At 46.3% G+C, this 23344-nt stretch overlaps 1 protein-coding gene across 1 annotated transcript in view; it reads right to left on the bottom strand.

Annotated features, from left to right (window-relative positions):
• Positions 1 to 4474: 4474 nt before the first annotated feature.
• Positions 4475 to 23344, bottom strand: part of LOC148829952 (fatty acyl-CoA reductase 1) — an 82263-nt gene continuing 63393 nt past the window's right edge. The window contains exons 6-12 of the mRNA XM_088922618.1: positions 19119 to 19163; positions 18766 to 18884; positions 17082 to 17149; positions 12645 to 12816; positions 10696 to 10825; positions 8835 to 8962; positions 4475 to 8130 (exon numbers count right to left, since the gene is read on the bottom strand). Of these exons, the coding sequence (XP_088778744.1) occupies positions 7968 to 8130; positions 8835 to 8962; positions 10696 to 10825; positions 12645 to 12816; positions 17082 to 17149; positions 18766 to 18884; positions 19119 to 19163 (825 nt within the window). The 3' untranslated portion in view covers positions 4475 to 7967. The remainder of the gene's footprint in view (positions 8131 to 8834; positions 8963 to 10695; positions 10826 to 12644; positions 12817 to 17081; positions 17150 to 18765; positions 18885 to 19118; positions 19164 to 23344) is intronic.

Raw genomic sequence — 23344 nt, 5'->3', positions numbered from 1 at the left:
ATCCTCTAAAAATGAAAATTTCACCTTGAATCTAGTCTGATTTTATATGCACAATAAAGAGTTGCTTTAAAATGTAATCATTTGCATAAGATGTTCTAAATTTTGTCTTTGTTCTTTAATATATCCTTGAAAATGTATATGTTCTTAACAATAGACTACAGCTCAAGGCTTGTGTTGTTGCCATCATTCAGCCTCCAAACTGCGGCAGCCCAACCCACAGTGTCCAGCCTGCTGCTCCAATGGGCTCTGAAGTGCTGTGGATGGGTTGGGTGCTCTGGGCGGTGAGTGTAGTTATTAGAGGAGGTTTGCTTTACATGTCTAAAGTGAAAAAGTAAATAATCGCCATTCCATCTTAAAATATTTTTTTGAATGAGATCCTCAGCAGTGTACATTTGTTCATAGACCAGACCAACCTGTTAGCACTCACTCACCTCAGCTTTTGCACTCCAGTTTCCACTCTTGACTGTCTGGTCTTGAAGATACGTTTGCACAGGTGACGTTAAATAGTTGTATATACGTCTGACAGGTTATTATGACAATATGAGTCCGGAATGAGGAAGAGTTCTTTGAGTTTTCGAAGAATGACGCCTTATCATGTCAGAAGTTAACATAGTCTCCATACCCTTCATTTCACACCTCCCTGGGTTGGTAGCTTTCACAACTGGTGATCAGTCAGCTGTGTAGGGTATTCTGAGTCTGGTCTCCCTTCACGTCCTTTTCTGTCAAAAGTACTTTGCAAAACAAAGTGCAGCTGTCAGATAGCTCCCTAATACTTCTACCTATTGCAACGCAATTGTAGGGTGTCTCCAAACCTATGCTTCATATATTAACACGCGTTTAAAATGGACATCCTTAATCCTGACCAGGTCACATACAACTGATTACATCACTCCTGTCCTGGAGTCCTTGCACTGCCCTCCTGTCAGATGGCTGCCAAGAGGCAGGCACTCCAAAAAACGTTTTTCTAATTAGTTTTCCCAGAGGTGTCTGAGGTGTGATATGATATAATGTTTGAGAGCCTTTATTTAGGACTTCTATAGTAATAAACCAGTTGTTCTTCATTTGGTTATGTCCAAATTGTAAATCCATGATCATGTAAAAGTGCGATCAATGTCTTACTTTCAAGCGCTTCTAAAGAATTCACTGATTACATGTCTTTTGTGTGACCCCGACCTCAGTGCCCTGAGAATGCAGAGATATATCAAGATTAAGAGGGCTCAAATGAATTGAATTAATTCATTCTGTTTTTGTAGTTATCCTCAACATGTAGATAGAGGCTGTTGCCCTTGGAAAGTGGGTGTGTCTTCTCTCCCTTGCAACCACAAATGATTATATCTTCCATTCTCCCGATTACTTTCTACAGACAAGCCTGAACTATCAATATGCAGGTGTACAGCAAAAGGACCCCTGTTTCAAATGGTTTATTTATCACTCCTGCCCTCCCAGATCCACAGAGTGCCCTCTGAGGGTGACCCTGAACTCTGATCTGATCAGCCTGAGGATACCCCATAGCAACAAGGATCCTGTCACAAATGCTCCAAAACAAATGCAATCAAGGCAAACCTGGACTCATTCTGTGTGCAGCCTGACTCCGGATTCAGCACCAAATCCAGGGCTTTGGGAATCCAGAACTATGGCCAGTTCTGGATTGGGATGGGGGGGTGAGTTCCCAGTTCCACAGCCTGAGCCCTTCAGACCCAGGAGACCCCAGTGGAGCAGCTGCTGTGGTGTTTTAGTTAGAGCAGGGGGCGGCAGGTCTCCCCAGTTGTGAAGCTGCTCAACAGTTACCTCTGAGGGCGAGAGCCTGTGTCCGTGTGTCTGTGTGCCTCATGATCCCAGCTCACAGCCTCACTGTGTGCAGATGTGCTCTGTTAATATAAATGCAGAGTTTCCTTTCCAGTTATCCCACTGTTTCATTAGAACTTAAGTTTCTTGTGTTACAGCTCAGGCAGGTAAAGCAATACAAATACAGTCAGTTTAGATACGCTTCATGGCTATTGCCAAAAACAGACAAATACCCTAGCATTAAAAACAATATAGTGCAGTGCAGTTCAAATACAATTGGAAGTATCCCCCTGGTTTACAGTAGCAGTATAGCAGTGCTAACAGTCCACAACTAAATGCAGAAATTCCCTTCAGTGGCTCCTGGAGTCTCTGGTATTATCATAACACTGTACCTGAGTTCTGTGAGTATTGTCTTCCCTGCCTGTATAACACACTAGGATTTCTCATCTTCATGCCCTTCCAGTGTGCTCTGGTGGAGCACTACGGTGCAGCCAGTGGTGAAATGTGGATTCCTATGCGGACCCTGTATCAGCATGTGTGGGGCTGTGTCTGTGTGGGTATCTTCCGGAGCTCGGCTTGTTCGAGCTGCTGTTGGTCCAGTCGCTCGCTCTCGATCCACTGTGGATTACCCCTGGAAGGCTGTAGTGTTGACCTGGATATTACTGGAATGCCTTTAAGTTGGCTTTTTCTAAAAACTGACGGACCTCAGATGTACGTGTGCCTATAGGCAGTGCAGTGAGCTGGGGCCTGGACGTGCACACTGACGCTCTGGATGCAGTTTTGTGTCGACATCTTTGAGTTTCGTTGTTGTGCATGTTCGGAGTTGGGCCACATTCCCTTTGGGGAATGCCTTTAGAGAAGGGGTGCCCAACCTTTTTTAATGTAAGATCTACCTTTTCATTTGCCAGTCCAGCACGATCTACCGGTGTGAATTTGAAGCTCTGGTATAGGAAAAACAGACTGTGGACACATCAGTACAATAACCATACCCATCACTAAAATGACAGCAAATAAAAACAAGTGACTCATGCTACAGTGAACAAGTAATGTTCCCTATTTTAGAAAAAAAGAATATCCTACCTTAATGTGAGCACTGGCACTGAGAAGCTTACTTAAGAACACTTGTCATTTTTTTTGAACGTGTTGACACTGCTGATCATGTCGATGACATTTTCATTGTGTCCCTGCAGCTCGACATTCAGCTCATTCAGCAGTTCAGTCAGGTCTGTGAGGAAGGCTAAATCCAGAAGCCACTGGTCATCCGCTAATTGTTCATATTCATCGTGTTAAGACAACTTGAGAAACTCTTTGATTTCAGGCAATAGCTGTCTGAACCTCGCCAAAAAAGTTTGTTTTTTAAATCCCCAAACAGCAAGTCAGCAGCCTCAGCAATCGCGTTTATGACTTCTCGATCCCTGAATGACTTGTGTTTAGCCAGGACGTGGCTCACGCAGAGCGATGCGAGGATTACCGCCTTCCCTCTTGTATTAGGCCTCGTGAAAACCGACTGCTGCTAGTTGAGATTTTAATTTTTCCACTTTTCTTTTCTGTAACTCACTTTTAGCGGGAAAGTCGACATCATACGTTTTGTGTGCAGTTTTGAAATGTTGTTCTATATTTCCCCTTTTCGCGTAGACGCTATCATTGCAGATGTGAATGCGAAACTACAAAAAAATAATCATGCTCGTGTTCCTTGTGGTAACGGTAAGTTTTCGGTCTCTTTGCTTCGTCATGTTCGCTTAAAACACTACAACTATCAAATAGGAAAGCAGACTTATCAAACTGTTGGCGAATTTGTCACGGCCAGTCTGTTTCGCTCCACTATGGGCTGTAGTGAGTGTGAGGTTCGTGCGGCAATAACCAAGAGACCGGTCTTGGGCAGCTCACACACACAGCACTCTATTTACAGAGCTCCTGCAGCCTTTTCCCCCCAGTGTGAGCCAGCACTCGGGGAAGAGACTTTTACAACCCATTCGACAAGGGTTAAACACACACAAGGGCAGTAAAATGTATGACATTACATGCACAGATCTGAATGAAGTTTTAGGCTATCGAAAAAAGTAAACAGTCAAAGAGCCCATTTATTTTTTGACAAACATTCTTGCGATGGATTGGTTGTTGACCCCTGCTTTAGAGACTTGAGCTACTCCAAACATGTAGATCACTAGCCTTGTTTAAAACTTTCATGTTAACTAACAATAATGCATCCAGGTGGGTGCTGCACACTGGTGGGGGTGGAGGGGATCCCCATTACCTGTAAAGCGCTTTGAGTGGAGTGTCCAGAAAAGTGCTATATAAGTGTAAGCAACTATAATAATTATTATTACTAAATTACTTTATTAACAATTTAAAACTGGGTTTTCTCTGTTTAACTGAAGCCTGACACAAATGACAGCATTATAATCATCCCTTGGCACCTCTGGGTTATGGATTGTTAGAAAAATGTCACTCTCCCAGTTGTGAAAGCAGACTGGTTACAGTGCCTGCAAATGTAATCACCCCATTCCAGGGACAGCCCGTTTTGTTGAATTTTCAAAGGATGTTTACACATTTGTGAAACGTCAATATTTTTAGTCAAAACGCGCATTCTCACACTGACCATGTTTGTGGATAAAAGAACCCTTTTCTATTATTTTAGTAACAATATGAATGGCTTTGAGTTTTTTTTAAACAGTATGAATCCACAACAAAGAGTTAACTTTTTTATTCATTCAGTGACAGAGCTCTAATTTTCTAGAGATAAAACACTGTTCTTTAATCAGACAACTTTCATCAACAAAATTTTCAATGTGAAATTCATCCCCAATAGAAAAAAGATACCCCACATACAAAACAGAACGTAACAGTTTAAGATGAAAGGACTAAAACAGGCTTGATTAAATTAATTTATCTTTAATTGGACACATTCTTCAATAATATTGGTAGATTGTTTAAATCTGTGGATTAAGTATAATAATTCTTCCAAGCAATAGACTGAACATGGAGTGATTTTTATTTGCATACAAACCATTGGTGAAGAACTGAAAATAAAAATTGCTCCATTTTGTTTGTCTAATGCATGCATCTACATAGTCCACAGTGGATTTTTTTCAGTTGAAACCCATAATGTTGAACATACTTGTATGATCAGCATGCATTCCACTGCTGAGCAAGCCCTATTTTTTCATTTGAATACCTCAGAAAATATAAATCTTTAAAACCTATAAGATAAGACCACTGAAAGGTGGAGATATTGGAGGCCAGTCGGCTAACCTTGGCAGTATTGATACGAGCATTTCAGTACACTGGCAAATAGGAGATTCAGCACATCGATGCTTTTCGAATTGAATTTGCTCCATTTTTAGGTGTTCTTAAGACAGTTGGTGCTCCTCTTAGATTCAAGAAAAATGGCTCCAGCTTGGAATGCTCTTCATGTGCATCATTTCCTCTGTCTACCGCGTCATCCTTGCCAGCCCTGTGCCTCACTGTGCGAAGTCCAGGCTTGTTTCTTGGGCCCTGTCAACATGAGCTGTACACCAGAACCTGTTTGCATGTCCCAAGTCAGCTCATTCAAATCTCTAGTATATGCCTGTGGTCTGGAATGCTTTAATGGTGTAATTTCACCTGTGAACTGGGCTCAATGCACTACGTACAGCTAAAGACAGCAAGTGCTGCCGGAAATACCCAAGTGACCCACAGTGAGAAGGAGCGAATACTCTGGGGTTTCAGAAGGTCTTGCGGCCTGCGTCGTGATGTTCACACTTGGTGAGAAAGCACCTGTCGTTTTTTTTTTTCCCAAATCCGCCACTCAGCAGGTCTTCGTGCTCCCTGGCCTGTCTGTCTTGGAGCTGCGGATTCATGGCGGCCTGAAGCCAGGCGCCTCGTGAGTGCGGCCTGGGGCTCCCAGGGCATCGGAGCCCCGCGTCGGGGCGCTCGGCCGCAGCCAGTCTTCAGCTCCCGGCACGACCAAGCGGTCATGGCGAACGTTCGGGAGCGGCAGACGACCTGGTCTGCGTGCCCAGAGGAGGAGCTGTACAGGACGACACAGAGGGACAGGCAGAGCTGTGTTTCCCACAGGGGGGGCTCCGCGCGCCCCCATCCTGCACGCCAGTGTTTGGCATTCCTCCTTCCTGTCTCCTTGCCAGAATTTAACATCTTGCGGGCAAGATAATGAGGTGAGGGTACTGGACGTTTCAGACATGCCGAAAGCAGACGGTAAAGTCTTTCATAACTTTCGTGGACATGCAGGAAAATGTTACTGTAGGTGTGAGAGACGCCCAACACTATTATTCTAACAGCAAAAGACCAGGTTATTGACATAGATACGTGTTACTATTCTATAACATTATGCATCATACCAACATGTCCTTTTAAGGAAAATAAGCGATTTGGTATTTTCTTGTGCATAGAAAACTATCACATATGACAAATTCAAATCAGGAATAAAGGTATTTTGAAAACCGAGCGAACTTGCCGTTTAGCTGCTCAAGCTGTTCCCACTCTGCCCTGGCACAGGCTTCACGCGAGATTGCGAATGCTGGCTACATGTTCCAGAGACTTTCAAAGACAGATGTCTTAGTTCAATTTCTTTTGGATCTCAATTCATTCAAGTGCATACAGGATGAAATCATTTTCTTTCTGTGTTGTTATTTCTCGTGATCAGCGTCACTGCCTGGCGTTTATTCTTCAGGTTTCTCGGCTGCAGAGGCCTTGGGCGTGTTTCTGTGCCAGATGCAGTTATTTGTCTTGCCTCTATTTAAGATCAGACACAGGAGATCTTATCTGCCACTGAGTTCTCAGATCTTCTGCTCACTGTCCAGTGTGTGGATTGATGAAGCAGGATGGTGTTCGCACTAGCATGTTTTCTGTCATGTTTATTGACATGGCCAAGTGGAATAAATGAGGTTTTTTTCAAAGGAGGAGCAATGTACAGCTGGTAGCAGCCTGAGAACCGAATCCACACTCTGAAACAGTGCGAGCAGGCTTTTAGACACTCTGCTGGCTTACAGGCATTTTCACATCTTCATTAGCGGGGGAGCTGGGTTGATTTGAAATCTTACAACTTTAGTTTTCTCCTGTAAGCCCAGTATTGAGAATAAATGATCCTACTTGATTCTTCAGCATCTCATAGGATTCTTTGGAGAGTTAAAAGGAAGAGTTAATGCAGTGTGGATGAAGGGAGGTCTCAGACAGACTGCTGCCTATGCGTACTTCCATCACTGTCTGCTCAGCTTGAGCTTGTATAACTCATGTCTCAACACATGGGCCAAGCATCTGCAGTGTTATCTCCCTGTGTGAAGAGCAGGTGTACAGAGTGTCTCCTTGCGGGTGGAAGTGTTAACAGCACTGTACTGTGGACTGTACTAGGTACAACGGAGAGCTTTCAGATGCAATAATACTTCTGAAGTTCTAAGCCTGCTGTCTACAAAGGAAAAGAAAGAAGTGGACAATTCCAGACAAATAAGCAGAAACGTGAAACCACAGCCTCAGAGCCCGGCCTGCAGTCACCGCACCCTGCAGAATCCTCCAAGGCAGGGGAAAAAAAACAACTTTTTTGGTGCTGTAAATAAACAATAATATAGAACTTTGAATATTTACACATCTTCATCTAGATTCAAGTTGATATGTCAAACTTCCATCCTCCAAAACATCACATTAGGTGCAGGTTTAATGAGCAGGAGACGGAAAGCAGTAAGTAACCAGTTCTTGTTCACACTGGAAGGGTGGTGGACGGTGTCACAGATGGATCCAGAAGCACTGGTTTAAACAACACTGAAAAATTAAACGCCGTAGTGATATTAGTTTTACAAACCGTATTTGACTAGTGTAGCTTTCAGCTTTGGATACAAGAAAGCCCATTAGGAAAACAAAGAGTCGTTATTCAAGTATCCCATAAATCATTACCACTTCAAGGCATCATAACTGGGTTTAGGCTAATTACACGGGCATAGTCGCACAGAACAATCACACAATGAAATTTGTTGCATATATATTTTAAAAAAGAATGGATATAAAAAATTTTTGGACAAGGTTTGTTGAAAGATTAAAAGAAAACAGGACTTGGAAGCAGTGCAGTCTGGAAGAAAGGTCTGATGGCTGTGTCTTCTCTCTTGAGCGCGCCCCTGGGCCCCAGTGGTGGGGCAGCACTGCTGGTACCCCAAGTAGCTGAGCAGGGGCAGACCGGGGCGCCCCCCCCCCAGGCTTCAGTGCCGCAGGGTGCTGGAGGCCCTGAAGTAGGACAGGAACTTGAAGCACAGGCTGACCACGAAGTACCAGATGTTCCGCGCCATCTGGGACCTGGCAATGAAGATCCGCCAGATGAACACCACCAGGATCGTGTTGAAGGCGTAGCGGATATTCCTCAGCCTAAGAGTCAAAACACAGGCAGGCGGGAATGTGAAGAAGGTGTGGAACAACAGATCCACAAAGGAATCGGTTTTCCTGCTTTAGCACCATCGGCTAAATCTAAATCCAAATCTGGGCGGAGCGGTGGCTCTGTGGCTCAGGATCTGCCCCTGTGGCTGGAAGGTTGCCAGCTCAAATCCTGCAGCCGGCAGAGGAATCCTACTCCTTTGGGCCCCTGAGCAAGGCCCTGAACCCCAACTGCTCCAGGGGCACTGTACAATGGCTGACCCTGCGCTCTGACCCCAAGCTTCTCTCTGTCTGTGTGTCTCATGGAGAGCAAGCTGGGGTATGCGGAAAGACAAATTCCTAATGCAAGAAATATCATCTATCAATTTAATTCCCCAGGTTACAGGAGACAGTGTATCGCAGAGTTTGTACCGTAAGATGCTCAACAGTCAACCTATGAAAAAGCTGTTAAAAGCCTTTGTCTGATGATACTTCTTCAAAAAAATACAGACACATCAGGAACTAAAAAAGGGTTAGTAAAATGAGTAGGTTCTGACAGGTATACAACAATTATACCTTACTGCAATCATAAGCCACAGGTTAAATTTCTAAGCACCATATCAAGGAAGGCTGTAACTGTATTGCATAACTTTGAGATTGCTATACCAGTGTCCTAATAATCCTAATAAACTCTCCACAGCTAATCTAATTGCACTTACTTCTTAAGGTGCTGTCTGGCAGCAGGGAGCCCAGACATGTCCTCATTAAGAACGTATTTCTTGGTGCCAATACAATAGTTCTCAATGTATTCAGGCCAGTTCAGCTGACGAACATCAAAATTGAATGTCTGTAGAAGAAAAAATAATTATGTGGTGTGTTAGGGGGCAGGTTTTACCTCAGGATCTAACCAATTTAATCAGAAACACTGCAGAAAATGTAGCGATACCCTAGGTTAGTGCACTGCCTGCACTATTTCTCTTCTGCTGGGACTCACAGCTTGCACAAGAGGTTCTAAATGATAAAATTAGTCATCTGTGCTTTAGGCAGATGTGTCTGCTGTAGCTCAGCACTACAGCTCAGGAAGTGTCCAGCTCGTTTGACCTCAACTGACTGACTATAACCTCATTCCTTGTTGGCCTGCTAGCAGTCTCTGCAGGTCTAGTTCATAAAGAGGGAGACAGGCAGCTCTAAATTAAGCCTATTCATACGAGCCAGAGTTAGGACTCTGGCCTGGAGTGAAATGGGTTTAATCCCCAGGTGGGACACTGCTGTATCTTTGAGCAAGACACTGCTTTCAAACTGCTCCAGGCCAATGCTCTGCTCTATAGACGGGTCAAGGGCCTTTCCTTTAAATGAGAAAGCATTCTTAATTGACTTGCCTGGTAAAATATTTTTCTCCACACTGCCGTGCAGAATGATATTGTACCTGTATATGAATCACAAATGCCACAGATTGGACTCAGTGAGCTGTGCAGCCTCCTTTGAATTCGTTCTCTTGCATTATCATGCTTCTGTGCAAACCGAATCCATTTGCTCGACACACAAGCCCTCTTTTGTACTGGCTTGAACACAAAAAATGTGCATTAAAAATATATCAATTTGTGTTGCTCGGATTTCTGCTACCCAGTCATTAACCTTAGGTTCCCTCTGCCATCTGGAGGAATTGTAGATGGATCAGAACAAAGGTTGGATGAGTTTATATTTTATAAAGGAACACTACCATTTGAAATAATACTACTAAAAGAGGGAAAAAAATAAATTTCATTCAAAACATATATCCCGAAAGTCAAATTTAATCATACAAGTCACAAACCATTTCCACAGGAAATATGTCTGTTATTCAGCACCAGACAAACTTAAAGTGAAGCTATATCGAGGGCCGAAAATTATAATTTGGAGTGGATAGGTAGGCCTTGGTTTTGTTTAGAGAATAAAAGAAAGACAACAGAACTAATTCCTCCTGTACTTGTCACGGATGTCGGAAGGGACGAACCGTGGAGTGGCAGGAGAGCGAAAAAGACCCTATGCGTAGCGGCGAGACGGGGGTTAGCCCGGGCTCAGCTGTTCAGGAAATGCCGTATAGAAACCTAAGCCATCAGGCCATGGACAGGAGTGACCTGGTGCTAGGCGGGTCTCAGGACATCCGAACCCTCAAGCTGAGCCAGGAGCAGAGCAGACACAGGAAGTAAATAGGCTACACAACAAGACACACCAGAAAGACATGAACAATCACAGGGAACTTGGAACAGGACAGACGTAGAGCGCCCTCTAGGTGTACTGGGCGTGACAGTACTGTGAAAACCTTAAGGGCTGATACCAAGCCCAGAGAAACCGGAGCAGTCCACGCTAGCCCGCTCGGAATCGGGGAGACTGGTGCAGTATTTCATGTAGCTCTGACTCCTGCAAAGCCTTCAGTCCATGAACGGGACAGCAGATGTACCAGATATACCTAAAGCTACCCAAAACGGACTCTTCTGCCGCTATTGTTTCGCCCATTTGCTCTCTTGTCAGGAGAGATTTCGCGCGGGGAGGGGGCTGTTTCCCCGGCAGGCCCAGGCTGGCCCACAGACTCTGCAGTACCTTCCTGTCCTCGGGGCTGAGCTGACCCATCAGCATGTTCATGTTGTCGGAGTTCCACTCCCATGACTGATTGCTGAAATACTCCAGCAGCATCATGGCCTTGTGAAGCCGGTTGAAGATCCTCATCATCCTGCGGCGACAGCAAACACACAGGAATGAGGGAAGGCCAGCTGCCTGCGACTTCACGGTGCCTCTTCCTCCCAGAATTCCCCTTTTTCACAAGATGCCTTTCAACCAAGGCCATGAACGTCAGAAGGAGCATTTCAGCTCCTCCATGTGCAATTTGTACAGATTCTCAGGACGCCTGGGGTTGCTGGAGCACTGGCTGAGAACTACAGCCCTACAGCTTCATGACACGCCAGTACTTTAATACTTCATGGTCGTCACATTAAAAGATTCATCCTGATGCGTATTGTGAAAATGGTGTGCTGTGCATCCTCAGAGAGAGACACTCTTTTGGTCTAGAGCAGTGGTTCTCAAACTTTTTGGACCAAGTACCACCCCTAATCCAACCAAAGCATCCAAGTACCACCTACAAGTCATCATCTCATAGGAACCCCAGAAATTCTCAGTGACCAACATGAGCGCGCGTGCACACACACTCACACATACATATGATAAATATTATAATAATAAACTTTATTTCATATAGCGCCTTTAAAGGTGGCTTCTCAAAGTGTTTTACAGAAAAAAAACAGTAACAACAACTCATAAAACAGCACCATTTCAGTGAGAGGGGTGAGCCTGTTTAGTCGAGCAAAGCAGATGTGAATTCGTTTTTTGAGCCTTGATACAATTCACAACAGAGTCTAACAGGTTTTAAATCGTCAGGCATTTTCTTGACGGCAAAGGTCTCGCGGTTGATGTTGCAATGCGTCCATTCATTTCTGGAGCAACCGCTCTAATTCGTGCAACTACACCGTCATGTCGGCTTGTCATTGCTCTAGCACCGTCTGTACAAACTCCGACACATTTTATCCAGTCGATGCCATTCTCTTCGATAAATTCATTCAGAAGCTGATATACAGTAAGTGCTCTCCTGTAGTTCCTGTTGGTAGCGGTTTACATGGGACGTACCCTCAAACTCGTATCTAACGTAAACGAGCAAATTGGCCAAATCGACTACAGACTCATCTAATTGCAGTGAAAAACATCTGCTCATCTTAACGCGCTCTATCAGTGTACTTTTGATATAATCCTTCATTTCAATAATTCTCTGAGTGACTGTGTCTTTCAGGGGGAGGGGGGCAGCAGGTCGAGCTGTTTAGCAGCTTTTTCTCCACACATAATACGTGTCAGCTCTTTTGCCAACGGTAAATACGGTTCTTCAAAAATAGTGTAGCTTACCTGCTTTAGCAATCCGCAAGCTTGCATTTTTCCACGTTTCCGTTTTTATTTCCGTATTTATTTAAAGTTTTTATTTCATGCGCATGGGAGCGAAACACAGAGACACTCGGTGTATTTTTCTCAAATTAACTTAGAACAGTTCTTAAATATTTTTCTGTTATCTATCACGCTTTCCTGTGCTCACAAGATTACCAGCGTTTGTAGCACGTATTTCTATGCATTCCTGTGTTTACAACTTGGCATTGTTCCAAAATCCCGCACATTCTCCTTCCTCCCTATTTGCTGGAGATACAGTAGCTTTTTTAAAATACAATTGGTCACTTGCATCCGTAGCATCTCTTGTGTCCACTGAAGTATTAGCGCGCACTGTATCGCAGTACGTAGGCTGCGTATTCGACACCTTTAAAATACAAAATACAAAATATGAAAACCCATCCCGATTTTTCAGCGTACACGACACAGTTCCAGGGTCATTTGGCGTACCACCTGGCGGCACTCCGCGTACCACTGCCGGTACGCGTACCACAGTTTGAGAACCACTGGTCTAGAGGATTGGGTGGCTATGGGGATTCCTGTGGGGTCTGAGAGGGGTCTTGTCTTACCTGGGCTTCTGCCCTGACAAGCGCAGGTACAGGTCGTACAGCAGAGCCGGGGCCTTGTGGCTGACAGCGATCCAGTACTGGTTGATCAGGTAGTTGGATGTGATGTTGGCGTTGGGTCGGCGGAAGGCCTGGTCCAGGGGGTTCCTCTTGAAGGTGGACATGACATGGTATTCTGCACAAACACAGCAGGACAAACAGCCTCAGCGCTTGTTCTTGTGGCAGAAGGCCCCTGTACACTTTCACACATTTGCCCTAGACTCTCCGGGACGGTTAAGTTTTTGCTTAGCAGATCTGACCCCTTGCCCCTTGCTTAAAACGAGACAACAGTGCGAATGAATGTCACTTGGGATTTCAAGTGGCTTGGGTATTTTAAACTTCTCCCTACTAACGTGGCACTCAGTCATCCAGTTTTGTGGTGGCCATATTTCCCACTGCAAAGGAAGAAAGCTCCACAGCTCTCTTTTCTTTTCTTGTCAGCATTGAATAAACCTTTTTTGCAGCCGTTGCAGCTCCCTACTTGAACATGTTCACCACGGGATGTGCTAGCAGTGTTTCCTAGGAGCACAGATCCCAGAACTTGCCAGAATCTCGGAATACGAATGTCAGTCCAGTGTCATCTACCGCAGTCGGCAGCCAGACTCTACTGCCATGCAACGGCAACTACCAGGCTACCGCTACTATTACAGCCACGCTGACAAGTCAGCAGCCAGCGTCCAATGGCGCTTCTGCAGCCCCTGCAGTCAGCTACAAGACAGCAGCCAGCCCCCGTGGCGGCTGCTACAGTCACCGCAAGCTCGCCGCCAGTCTCTGTGGCCATGCCAGTCTACTGCTAGTCAGCAGCCTGCTGCAGCCCCTACCCTTCCAACGAGCTTCTACAAGCACTTCGCCCAGCGACCAGCCAGCAGCCCTCCTCCTCTCGGCTCAACGGCTGTGTCCGGTGAGCTTCTCTGCCTTCGGAAGCCTGCTGAACTCCCCGAGCCCAAGCGCTTGGGACCTGAACGGCACTGCAGCAGCCCCCTGAGCATCGCCACGCCGTAACACGGTCCGCCTCTCTGGACAGAGGGACAGAGAAGCTCTCTGAAGTTTACTCCAACAGCGCCCCCTGGCCCTGCAGCTGGGTCTGCTGTTTCGAGTATGTGAGGCCACAGTGCTGTCCTCTCCCTAGACTGATGACTCTTATCCTGCTGCTTGTCTCATTACAGACCCCACCAAAATATTTTAGACCAAACTTAAATATCTGTTTCATCTTCTTCACACAAGAGCATTCGTGTGTGGAAAAGGGTTTGTTTCCAAAGGAAGCTGGACATCCTTCTAATGTGGTTGAAGACTATGTCTTATTGATTAGTGGGACCACAAAAGATGTGTAAGTGTAACTGGATCTCAGCTGGATAAGGCTGGCATAAAACACTCCTCTTGGCTCACAGTCTATAAAAACGCAGTTTGTATTTTGTGAGTGGTCATGCACACACAAAAATTAATTACACGGTTATTAATCTGTCATTAACAAAGAATCTGAACATGGGCAGAAAGCAAAATTATGCTGAAACGTCTAAGAGGAGTTACTGAGGCATTGTCTGGAGGCACTAAAACCAGACACCTAACTACCTCAAATAACTGAGCTTTAGATGCATAAAAAATGAGAACTTTGTATGTGCTGAAAGACAAAATTAGAAACACCTGAAACAGAAAAAAGAAACCAATCTGCCTGCATTTACAGTAAGACCAGGATTGAGAACGCCTGCTCTGTGTCACTCCGAAGGGGAAAGGGGTGTAGTGAGACTGCTTTCTCCCTGCAGGAGACTGCAGAAGTACTGCACACAGCCCTCTTTTACAGAAGAAAACGGCTGAATAATGGAATTCAGGGATTAGGCTTCACTGAACTGAAGAGGGCTCAACAGCCGAAGTCTGTTTCTCCTTTCTGCATTTCAGTTTGGAATTAACCTTTACTTGTTCCTATTTCATATTTTGTTATGTGTATGTCTAGGAGCAGGACTCATTTTTTGAACTTCTGTATCTCACATGAATAAGGTTTTTTAGCTCTTACCCTGCCATTTCCTTTACAGGGGAGATTGAAAAATATAGATTCTGAGTCAAACTAATGATATATTGTGTGTATACAACTTGTATCTTTGTGTGTATACAACTTGTATTTTGTGCGTATATAAACTGTACGTCTCACCTCACACTTAAAATATGGCAAAATGTTGTATGAATTATGTTTAGATCACATGTAGCAGTTTGGAAAAGCGGATCTACTATAAACACAGTGCCGGCTGCCGGCGCATGACAACGTGGTCTCCCAACTCCAGGGTCCCGGGATGACCCCTGGTCTGACCTTCTGCTCGAGCAGGATTATGCTTCAGTTCTGCCCACAGCGAGATTTGGGAAGAAAGAGCTGGAATTCTTAGTTGTGCCTGTTTTCTTGAATTACTGTACCTCAGGAGGAGTGTCTGCCTTGATTAGAACTGAGCTCAGCGCAGATGAGCCGAGACGGGGAGGAAGCTGGTGGGAGAGGAAACTCCGGCGCTTGTTCTATGTCCTGGTCGCGGTTTTCATGTTCCATTACTGTGGCGCGCCGAGAGAAAGAGGTCGCGCGTATAAGCTAGCTGGCATTCCCGACATGACTGACTCTCCCAGCCACTGTCCCGTCACAGGGCGCCCGAGGAGAGGTCAGCCAGCGGGTGAGTGGACGCCTCCCCGCGTGTCCGGGGTCGCTGGGAGCGACGCGTGTCCAGGAATGAATTTCTCAGCCTCATTCCGCGCCATCCGAGCCGGGTGACAGACAGGAGCTGTGTGTGATTTTAACCCTGATGTCGGCAAAGCTAAGGGCTCGGTTTCCACAGCGGCAGTGTCCTGAGCCGGGGATCAGTGCAGAGAGACGCAGAGCTGCACAGCACAGCCAGGTTTGTAAACAGCAGCAAATGAGAAAACAAAACGGCACAGCATTTCTGATTGTTTTTCATGCCTGAATCGTCTCACCCCATGCTAGGAGATACAGTAGGCTAGATCTTCCTTCCTTTATCCCCCTGTGCTGTGTAATGCCATTACTGCTGCTGTGGCCTCAGGGGTTCATTTACAAGGGATTACAGCCTGTTAGTCAGTCAGCTTACTGATTTCACTGCCATTGACAAACACAGTAATTGTTGTTAATGGGGGATTTGTATAAATCCTTCAGTGTTTCCGTTTCAATCAGTCTGACGACTTATGCAAGTGGCGTTTGCCTTTTGAACTGCTGTCGAGTACAAAGTGAATAAAGTGACGTGAAGCAGACGATCAACCGTTATACAAGAAGGCTCGAGGGGTCACCCTCAGGAGGAGCCTGATCTCCAGCACGTCGTGCAAGCGGGAGGTATGTCACTGTGCCGAAGGCCCCGCAGGGCTCCCGAGACACGAGACGTGCTGTCGAGATTTCACAGCTCATTTGCCCGGTGCAGCGTCACACGCGCACTGACAAGCCCCAGTTAATCACAGAGACGAGAGCACAGGCTGCATCTCGGCAGTCTGCTTGAGCTCTTCATGGAAATCAAGGATTTGCTTCCTTTACGCGACAGCAAGCAGCTCACCGCAGTCTGCTCGTGAGCTCACGGTGAAAGGGCACTGAGCCCGGCACTGCCTGGAATCAGGGAGAGAGCCTGATGACATCGTCCTCTGCGAGACCCCCTCTCGGGTTCTTCGCCGATCAGGACCTTTCAGTGTCCCGGGACAGGTCTTCCAGCAGTCAGCTGAACGGGGTTCTGTCGCAGCTCAGACATCACGCTGGGCGCACTGAAACTTTGTACTTTGGTCTGTGCACTGACAAGGAACGGGCCATACGAACAGAGATCTCAGGGCTTCTCCCTGAAGGAGGCTCAACAGCTGAAACTCAGGGATTTGTCTTCCTCCTTATCAGTGTGGAATTAACTTTCCCGTGTTCCTTTGCAGCCAAAACATGCTGACGCAGCTCCCCACTTGGACATCTTGAATACAACACAGCCCTGAGCACAAACGCAGAGAAGCGTCCGCAGCGTTGCTTCCTGCTGACAGTGGGAGTAACGGTACCCTGCCTGACCCTATTAGCACCTGCAGCTGCAAAAGCTGCACCACGTGTCCCTGACATTCTCTTAGTTAATATTACAGCGTTTCAGGATTCCTCCTGTTTCTCCAAGATCCAAGTGACCAATTTTTGGAATTAACTGTCTGCTTAACATCGATTCAATCAGCACATTCAAGCAGTTCTTAAATAACCTGGTTTACCTAACCCTACCTAATTGCAGCTATCTTACAGACATGGGAATCTAATTTTCAATATCTTAAAATATTTTTTAATTCTATAAATCTGTCTTCTCAATGTCTGAAAAGGGTTCATAAACAAGAAATGCACGACTGGGCAAATGCATTTTTTGCTACTTTTAAAAAAATTTGCATTTCCGTCACGGTTCTAGACAGAAGTAGACTCACCGATCTCCCCCCAGTGGAAGGGGTTAATCCCCCCAGTTGTGCAGTTGTACACCAGGGCCGACTTTGGTCTGGAAAGACAAAGAAAAGATCAGAGTCCTAGAAACAGCCCATACACATTTAACAATCCCCCTGCCACAAACTGCACCGTGTGATTCGGAGCAGTGTTACCAAAAATGTGTCTCCTGGGGAGCCCTTTTAATTATGTGCCATGAATTTTGGTTTTAGGATTAAGTGAATTAAGAAATAATTTCCTCTAGAATTCAGAAGGAATTTAAAGGGTAAGAATGCAATACTGCACCCACATGCTGTGTTTTTCAAACGAATTCTAAAGTTAAATCCCTGTTCAGTTAAAGGACCACAGATTTTGTATTTGTAAACCAATATATAAAGATTCCATGTGGGGGGACACTGAAGTGCAGCCCCACCTGGGAGACACACAGCGGCCATTCTGCACCAGCAGCCCCACCTGGGAGACACATAGCGGCCATTCTGCACCAGCAGCCCCGCCTGGGGGAGACACACAGCGGCCATTCTGCACCAGCAGCCCCACCTGGGAGACACACAGAGGCCTTTCTGCACCAGCAGCCCCACCTGGGGGAGACACACAGAGGCCATTCTGCACCAGCAGCCCCACCTGGGAGACACACAGAGGCCATTCTGCACCAGCAGCCCCACCTGAGAGACCCGCAGCAGCCTCACTGCACAGCAGATCAGGTGGAGAAGAGAGAAACTGCTTCACCAGCTGAATTAAGTGGGAACTTTAGGGAGGCCAGACTGTACAAAAGCAGATTGAATTTAACCAGAAGATCATGGTTAACACCTCTACCCTTATGAACGGTGCAAAGGGATCATTAATAACTGAGGAGACAAGACACGATTTTTACTTCTCATCTGAAGGACAGCTCGTCTAACAGCACAGTGTCCATGGTCAGCTGCTTGGGAATAGCTTGAGGGCACTCTTCCCTCAAGAATTTCCAAACCTACGAATGTTCACGCACACATTCATTGTCACACATCCATGCCCACTCACACATCATGCAGTGTGAGAGTAAGAGGCACCTCTGAGCCCGGATTATTTCCACACACGAGCGTGTGGAACAGACCACAGCGGTGCTCAGAGCCAAAATGCCCTGCAAATTTCCCAACCCAAATAAAGATCTCGGGCTTCGCTGCGCTCCTGCTGGTCCCTGCCGCCCCTTCCCTCTGATTCAGCCTTTCACCTCCGCGATCGAAAGTGTAACACCCACGTTTTTCAGCTCGCCCGACGGGGTTCGGATGGCGCAGGTCTTCTTCATGAGACAGTGCAGTCGATTACACGGTTTTGTCTGATCGGGTGCAGGTCTGAGCCCCTCCCTGATCCTCATATGACAGCAGGACTAGGGGGGCTGAAGCTCAGAGCTGCCTTCAGCAGGCAGGCCAAGGAAGCATCATCTCCACGCGTGCCCCGACTGTCATGCACTAATAAAGCGAACAAGAAGCTGAACCACACTGCATTGGTTGGACAGAACTGGTGATCTGGTGATCAATATGATCAATCTGATGAATAAAATTATAGACTCAGTGTGAAATGCTCCAAGACAGTGCTTCAGCAGAGCAACGGAGTGTGAATGGACTCAGCACAGGCCCACTGAGAGACAGGCAGCTCCGGGACGAGGGCCCAGGTGCGTTGTGGGTAGCTGGTTACCTCTGCAGAGCTGTGTACCAGCCAGCTGCCAGCGTGAGATTAATGACCACGTCCACAGGAATGAGGTCGGCCACTGCGTCGTTGTTGGCACGCATGGTGCGCAGGATCCCCTTTCCCGCCTGCGTGTGGAAGAAAGCTTGTGATCAGAAGACACTCACGAAACGATTCACTGGGTGTCAGCCCCAGCGGTGCTCTGGGCTCACAGCCAAGTCCTCTCAGCCCCCCTCACACCCACTGCGCCTTCATACTCCACACAGCAGAAACTACGTACCGCTAGGTACAGACCAACACTCCGCATGCTACATACAGGTCGATCACGAAAACGTGAACAAACGTACGATGAGCGTACATACCGCAATGAAAACTCCACTGGGCCCATTGAAATTGTCGATCCATCCCTGGAGAAGACAAGACAAGACCGCGGTAAGAGACCAGTGTCTATGCTGACAGCGCCTGGGGTGTTCAGGTCTGCAGTTAGGCACTACAATGTGAAAAGACGTTAAACACCAAGAAGGGCTAAAGTATTACTCTAATCTCTTCTTTCAGACTGAAATCACTGCCTGCCGGACATAAAAAAATCATCTGCTCAGGAAAGCTGATGGCTAACAGAGAGCTGCAGCACAGAAACGTTCTGCTGTTTTCACTTTTGAAAGAGCTGTTCCGTATGTCACCAGATTTTCTGGTCTCCACTAGAGCCAAGCCAATGTACAGTATGTAGGAGTTAAAGGTTTAGAGGAACGTACTGAAGACACTGATTTTTTCTTCTCAAATACTGAAGAGCTTAAGAGGGGATACTACCGAGAAGAGGCCAATATATCTTGTAATGTGTTGACAAAAATTGTACGTGATATTCTAAAAGAGGTCTTACTAGTGTGATATACAATTTGAACTAAATATCCCTCAGTTTCAATTCTGTCTGTATTCCTAACTGCGTGATGGCACTATATACGCAGGTGCAGTGGTAAACAATGGCCAGGAGAGCTGCTTACAGCAGTAGGCTTGTGTTGTTCCTACCAGAGGAGCTGCCTCGACACCTGTATGTCTCTTTGTGGGCTCTGGCCATGTGCCTGTGGAAATAGCCCCACCTCTGTTCCAGCACAGCTGCAGGAACACCCCCTGTCCCCGGCTTTCAGCATTGAGACGACTGCCTGAATTACTGGCTTTCTGGGGGAACGTTCTGAAAAAAAATATCTAAGGCTACCTGCAACCGCTTTGAAAGTAAGTCTAAAAACAGTTTTTTTTTAGATAGATACTTTATTGATCCCGTGAGGGAAATTGCAATTTTTTACATACTGTATGTGTTGCTGGGTCATCAGGAATTATTGGTTACTGTGCCATCAGTGAATTCTAAAACCTGTGTTTTCAGTCAGATGCTGCTGCTGATACGATTTTTCTGCATACTGTTCTGTTCTAGTTTGTTCTTTGTGTGTCTGGACTGTGAGTAACTCTTTTAGTGCACCCCTCACTGTACTGATTGTATTGTATGTATTGTACTATTATTATTATTGTATCATTCGTTACACTGTGGCTGTGTTGTCTGTGTAAAGCTGCTGTTGCACTGCAATTTCCCTCACAGGATCAATAAAGTATCTATCTAAACCTCAGGGCTCTTAATCAATTCAAACGTTACCAAGGTGGCACCACGCCAGATCTTATGTAAAGCAGCGTTCAAACAGCTAAACTCGTCATGCGTAAATATTTTCATTCACAACACTCATTATCCATTACTGTTTTTTTTATGAGTCGAACTTACATGAAACTAGTCCCCAACTAATTACACAGCTATGGCTTAGTGTCCTTGATCTTCAGGAAGAGGATTTTCATCCTGCTCATCCCAGCAAAGCTACCGGCGCAGGTAGGCAGTGCGAATGTAATAAGTATTCTTAAATACTGTGCATGCAGTGGTCAGAGTGAGCAGACCTGTTCTGGGAAATATAACAAGGGCATGTGCACTGTGGCTTTCTGATGAGGGATTAGTGTCAATGAATGCTGCAGGCAGCAGAGGGTCATCACCATATGTTACCTTTATTATTTTCAAGATATCCAGCCAGGATGCAGGATAATGAGATTGTAATACCGAGCAATGCTCACATCTGAGGTTTGGTATCCAGTAACAGATTAGTGTCATAGTGCAGAATGCCCATGAAAGATCTTCCACTGTTCACCCAGGACAGAATATCTTGATTGAAAGTACTTTTGTCCCGGGATTTACTGTTAATGATCTTCATACTCCAATACAACATTAACATATTCTGCTCATGTGCTAAGGAGCGCATTCAGGTTCACTTTCCCAGATGCAGTCTCTCTCCTCTGCACACCGACAGCACGCTGAAGCTCTGGAGTGCAGGCTGGCAGGAATCATGCCCTCCGAGCCGCAGAGAGCCAGGTAGCAGGAGCTGACAGCCTGTCTGGAGAGCAGAGCCCCGCACCCCCACCAGGTCAAGCTCTAAACCCAGCTGGAGCCCTTCCCTGCAGGCTACATGACCGGCCCTGTGCTTTATCTCCATGTCTGCCTGTGCCCGCTGAAGATAATCCCAAACATTTCAATTAAGTCTGACCAGCGTCCTTGAGAATGTAGACATTTCGGGGGGTCAAACCAGGCGAGTCTGGCGTTTCTGTCTGACTTACAATGAGGGTCCTTGGGAAGCTAGGAGGGACTTGTACAGCTGTGTCCTCTGCCACACTACAACAATTAGCGATAAAGGCTTTCACAAAGTGGCTGGTAGCTTATCCCACGAGTCAGGGTAAAGAAGTGTCTCTTGTTCCCAGTTTTAAAGGCACTTTCATGTCGTTTCCACATGTTAAATACGTCTGCTAGGCAGACTTTGTCAGTGCTTTGAGGATTTTGAATACTTCTATCACATATGCTTGCAGTCTTGTCTGTTCAGGACTAAAAATCTTCAGCTCCTTCAGTCTGTCATATGATGTGGTGACCACTATACTACACAGTATTCTCAATGATGCTTTACTAATACATTATATAGTTTTAACATACTGTAATATCCCTTGATTTGCTTTGACTCTAAACCCTAACATTCAGTTTGCCCTTTTATTGTTTTCCCACATTGTCTAGAAGAAGTAAATAATGAGTCTATTCATAAATCTAAGTCTTTGTCATAGTTAAATGCCTGAAGCTCAGTGTTTCCCATCTTATATATATTTATAGTTCATGTGTTCCTCCCTGCATGCTCACCCTTGTTTACATGAAGTGTCATCTGGTGTTGGCCCAGTCCCGAATTTCATCTAATATCATTGCTTTTGAATTTATGTTGGTGTCTTTTGTGAATTTGACTAGTTTTCCAACTACGCCAGAGTCTAATCAGTCATCTGCATTAGGATCTGATGACGCAGCAGAAAGGAAGATTCGGGCTCGGACTGGGTGGGACCAGCAACCCTTCTCTTCGTATCTGCTCCGAGCACCTCCTTCCCTCTCTTGTTGCTGGTGAATAAAGTAAGGGTTCAAAATCTGTCCTTAAGAGGCAGGCGTTCGCTCAACGCCCCACAAGACTCCTGCTGCAGTAGTGGGGTTTTGCCTGAGATTGGTCTCCCTCAGCGAGCGACCGAGCTCCTCTGTGCCTTCCCCAGCCTGGGGGTCACCGCGAGCTGCGGGGGTCACCGCGACAGCCAGAGTAATGAGCGCCGCTCCCTCCAGCCTCCGCCGAGGGTTCGAGAATTGACGGGAGATGGAAACAGATCTGACACAGCAGGCCAGGAACAGCGTATTCAAAAAAAAAAATCTGCTGATGCTGGAAATACACTGCACAGGCAAGAACATTAAAAGCGTCAGGAAGATTTCAGCTGGAAATAGACTGCACACGTCGCAGCTGTGGGGGCTGGGACAGGACCCGGCACCACTGCATTGCTTCCGTTTGGGTTTAGAGGTACTAAGAACTGGAATATAACTCTGCGCTGTCTTTTACAATGTCTTTAGCCCTGTCGCTGTTCTGGTCCTCACGCCGAAGGATTTCAAAGGCAGGCTAGCTGGCCGGCTGCCCTGCCCTCCTTCGGTGAGATCATCTGTCAAGCACAAAATAGGACTGAGATCCCCAAAACACTGAATTAACGGCACCGCCGTCAAGCAATGGTATTTTAATGCTGTGAAATCCTTGCAATCAACAAATCTCATCAAAATCAACAGGCAGGGATTCTGACTCAAGTTGGAAAGCGCCAGTGTGTGTGTCTGGAGTGCCGAGACGTTAACCCGCACTGGTACCCAGCAGCCCCCTCTGACAGCCGCAGGACAGACACACGGGGCCCCACGCCTGCGAGGAGACGAAGCGGAGTCAGCCGGGGCGCATCACGACAGAGAGCGTCTTCAATACAGAAGCCATTCTGAGTCACCTCGGCCGCGCACCAGAACAGACACGCACACAAACTGCCAGGCTCTTCCGGCACACTGAGCGGCACTTCGCAGCCAGCAGGCCCTGCGGGGAAACAGAGCTCCGGCTCCAATGAATAATATCCATCTAAATGAGTCTCGCTGCTGTTCTTTGCCCCTCGTTCCATGAGCCTGAACCATAACAAAAAGCTTATCTGATGCGACAGACTGTAATAATCACACACTGCTGTGGGCCCTACT

Source organism: Atractosteus spatula, chromosome 8 (genome assembly GCF_055471065.1).
Source record: "Atractosteus spatula isolate fAtrSpa1 chromosome 8, fAtrSpa1.hap1, whole genome shotgun sequence".
Taxonomy (NCBI): Eukaryota; Metazoa; Chordata; class Actinopteri; order Semionotiformes; family Lepisosteidae; genus Atractosteus; species Atractosteus spatula.
This window is presented reverse-complemented; position numbering and strand designations above follow the sequence as displayed.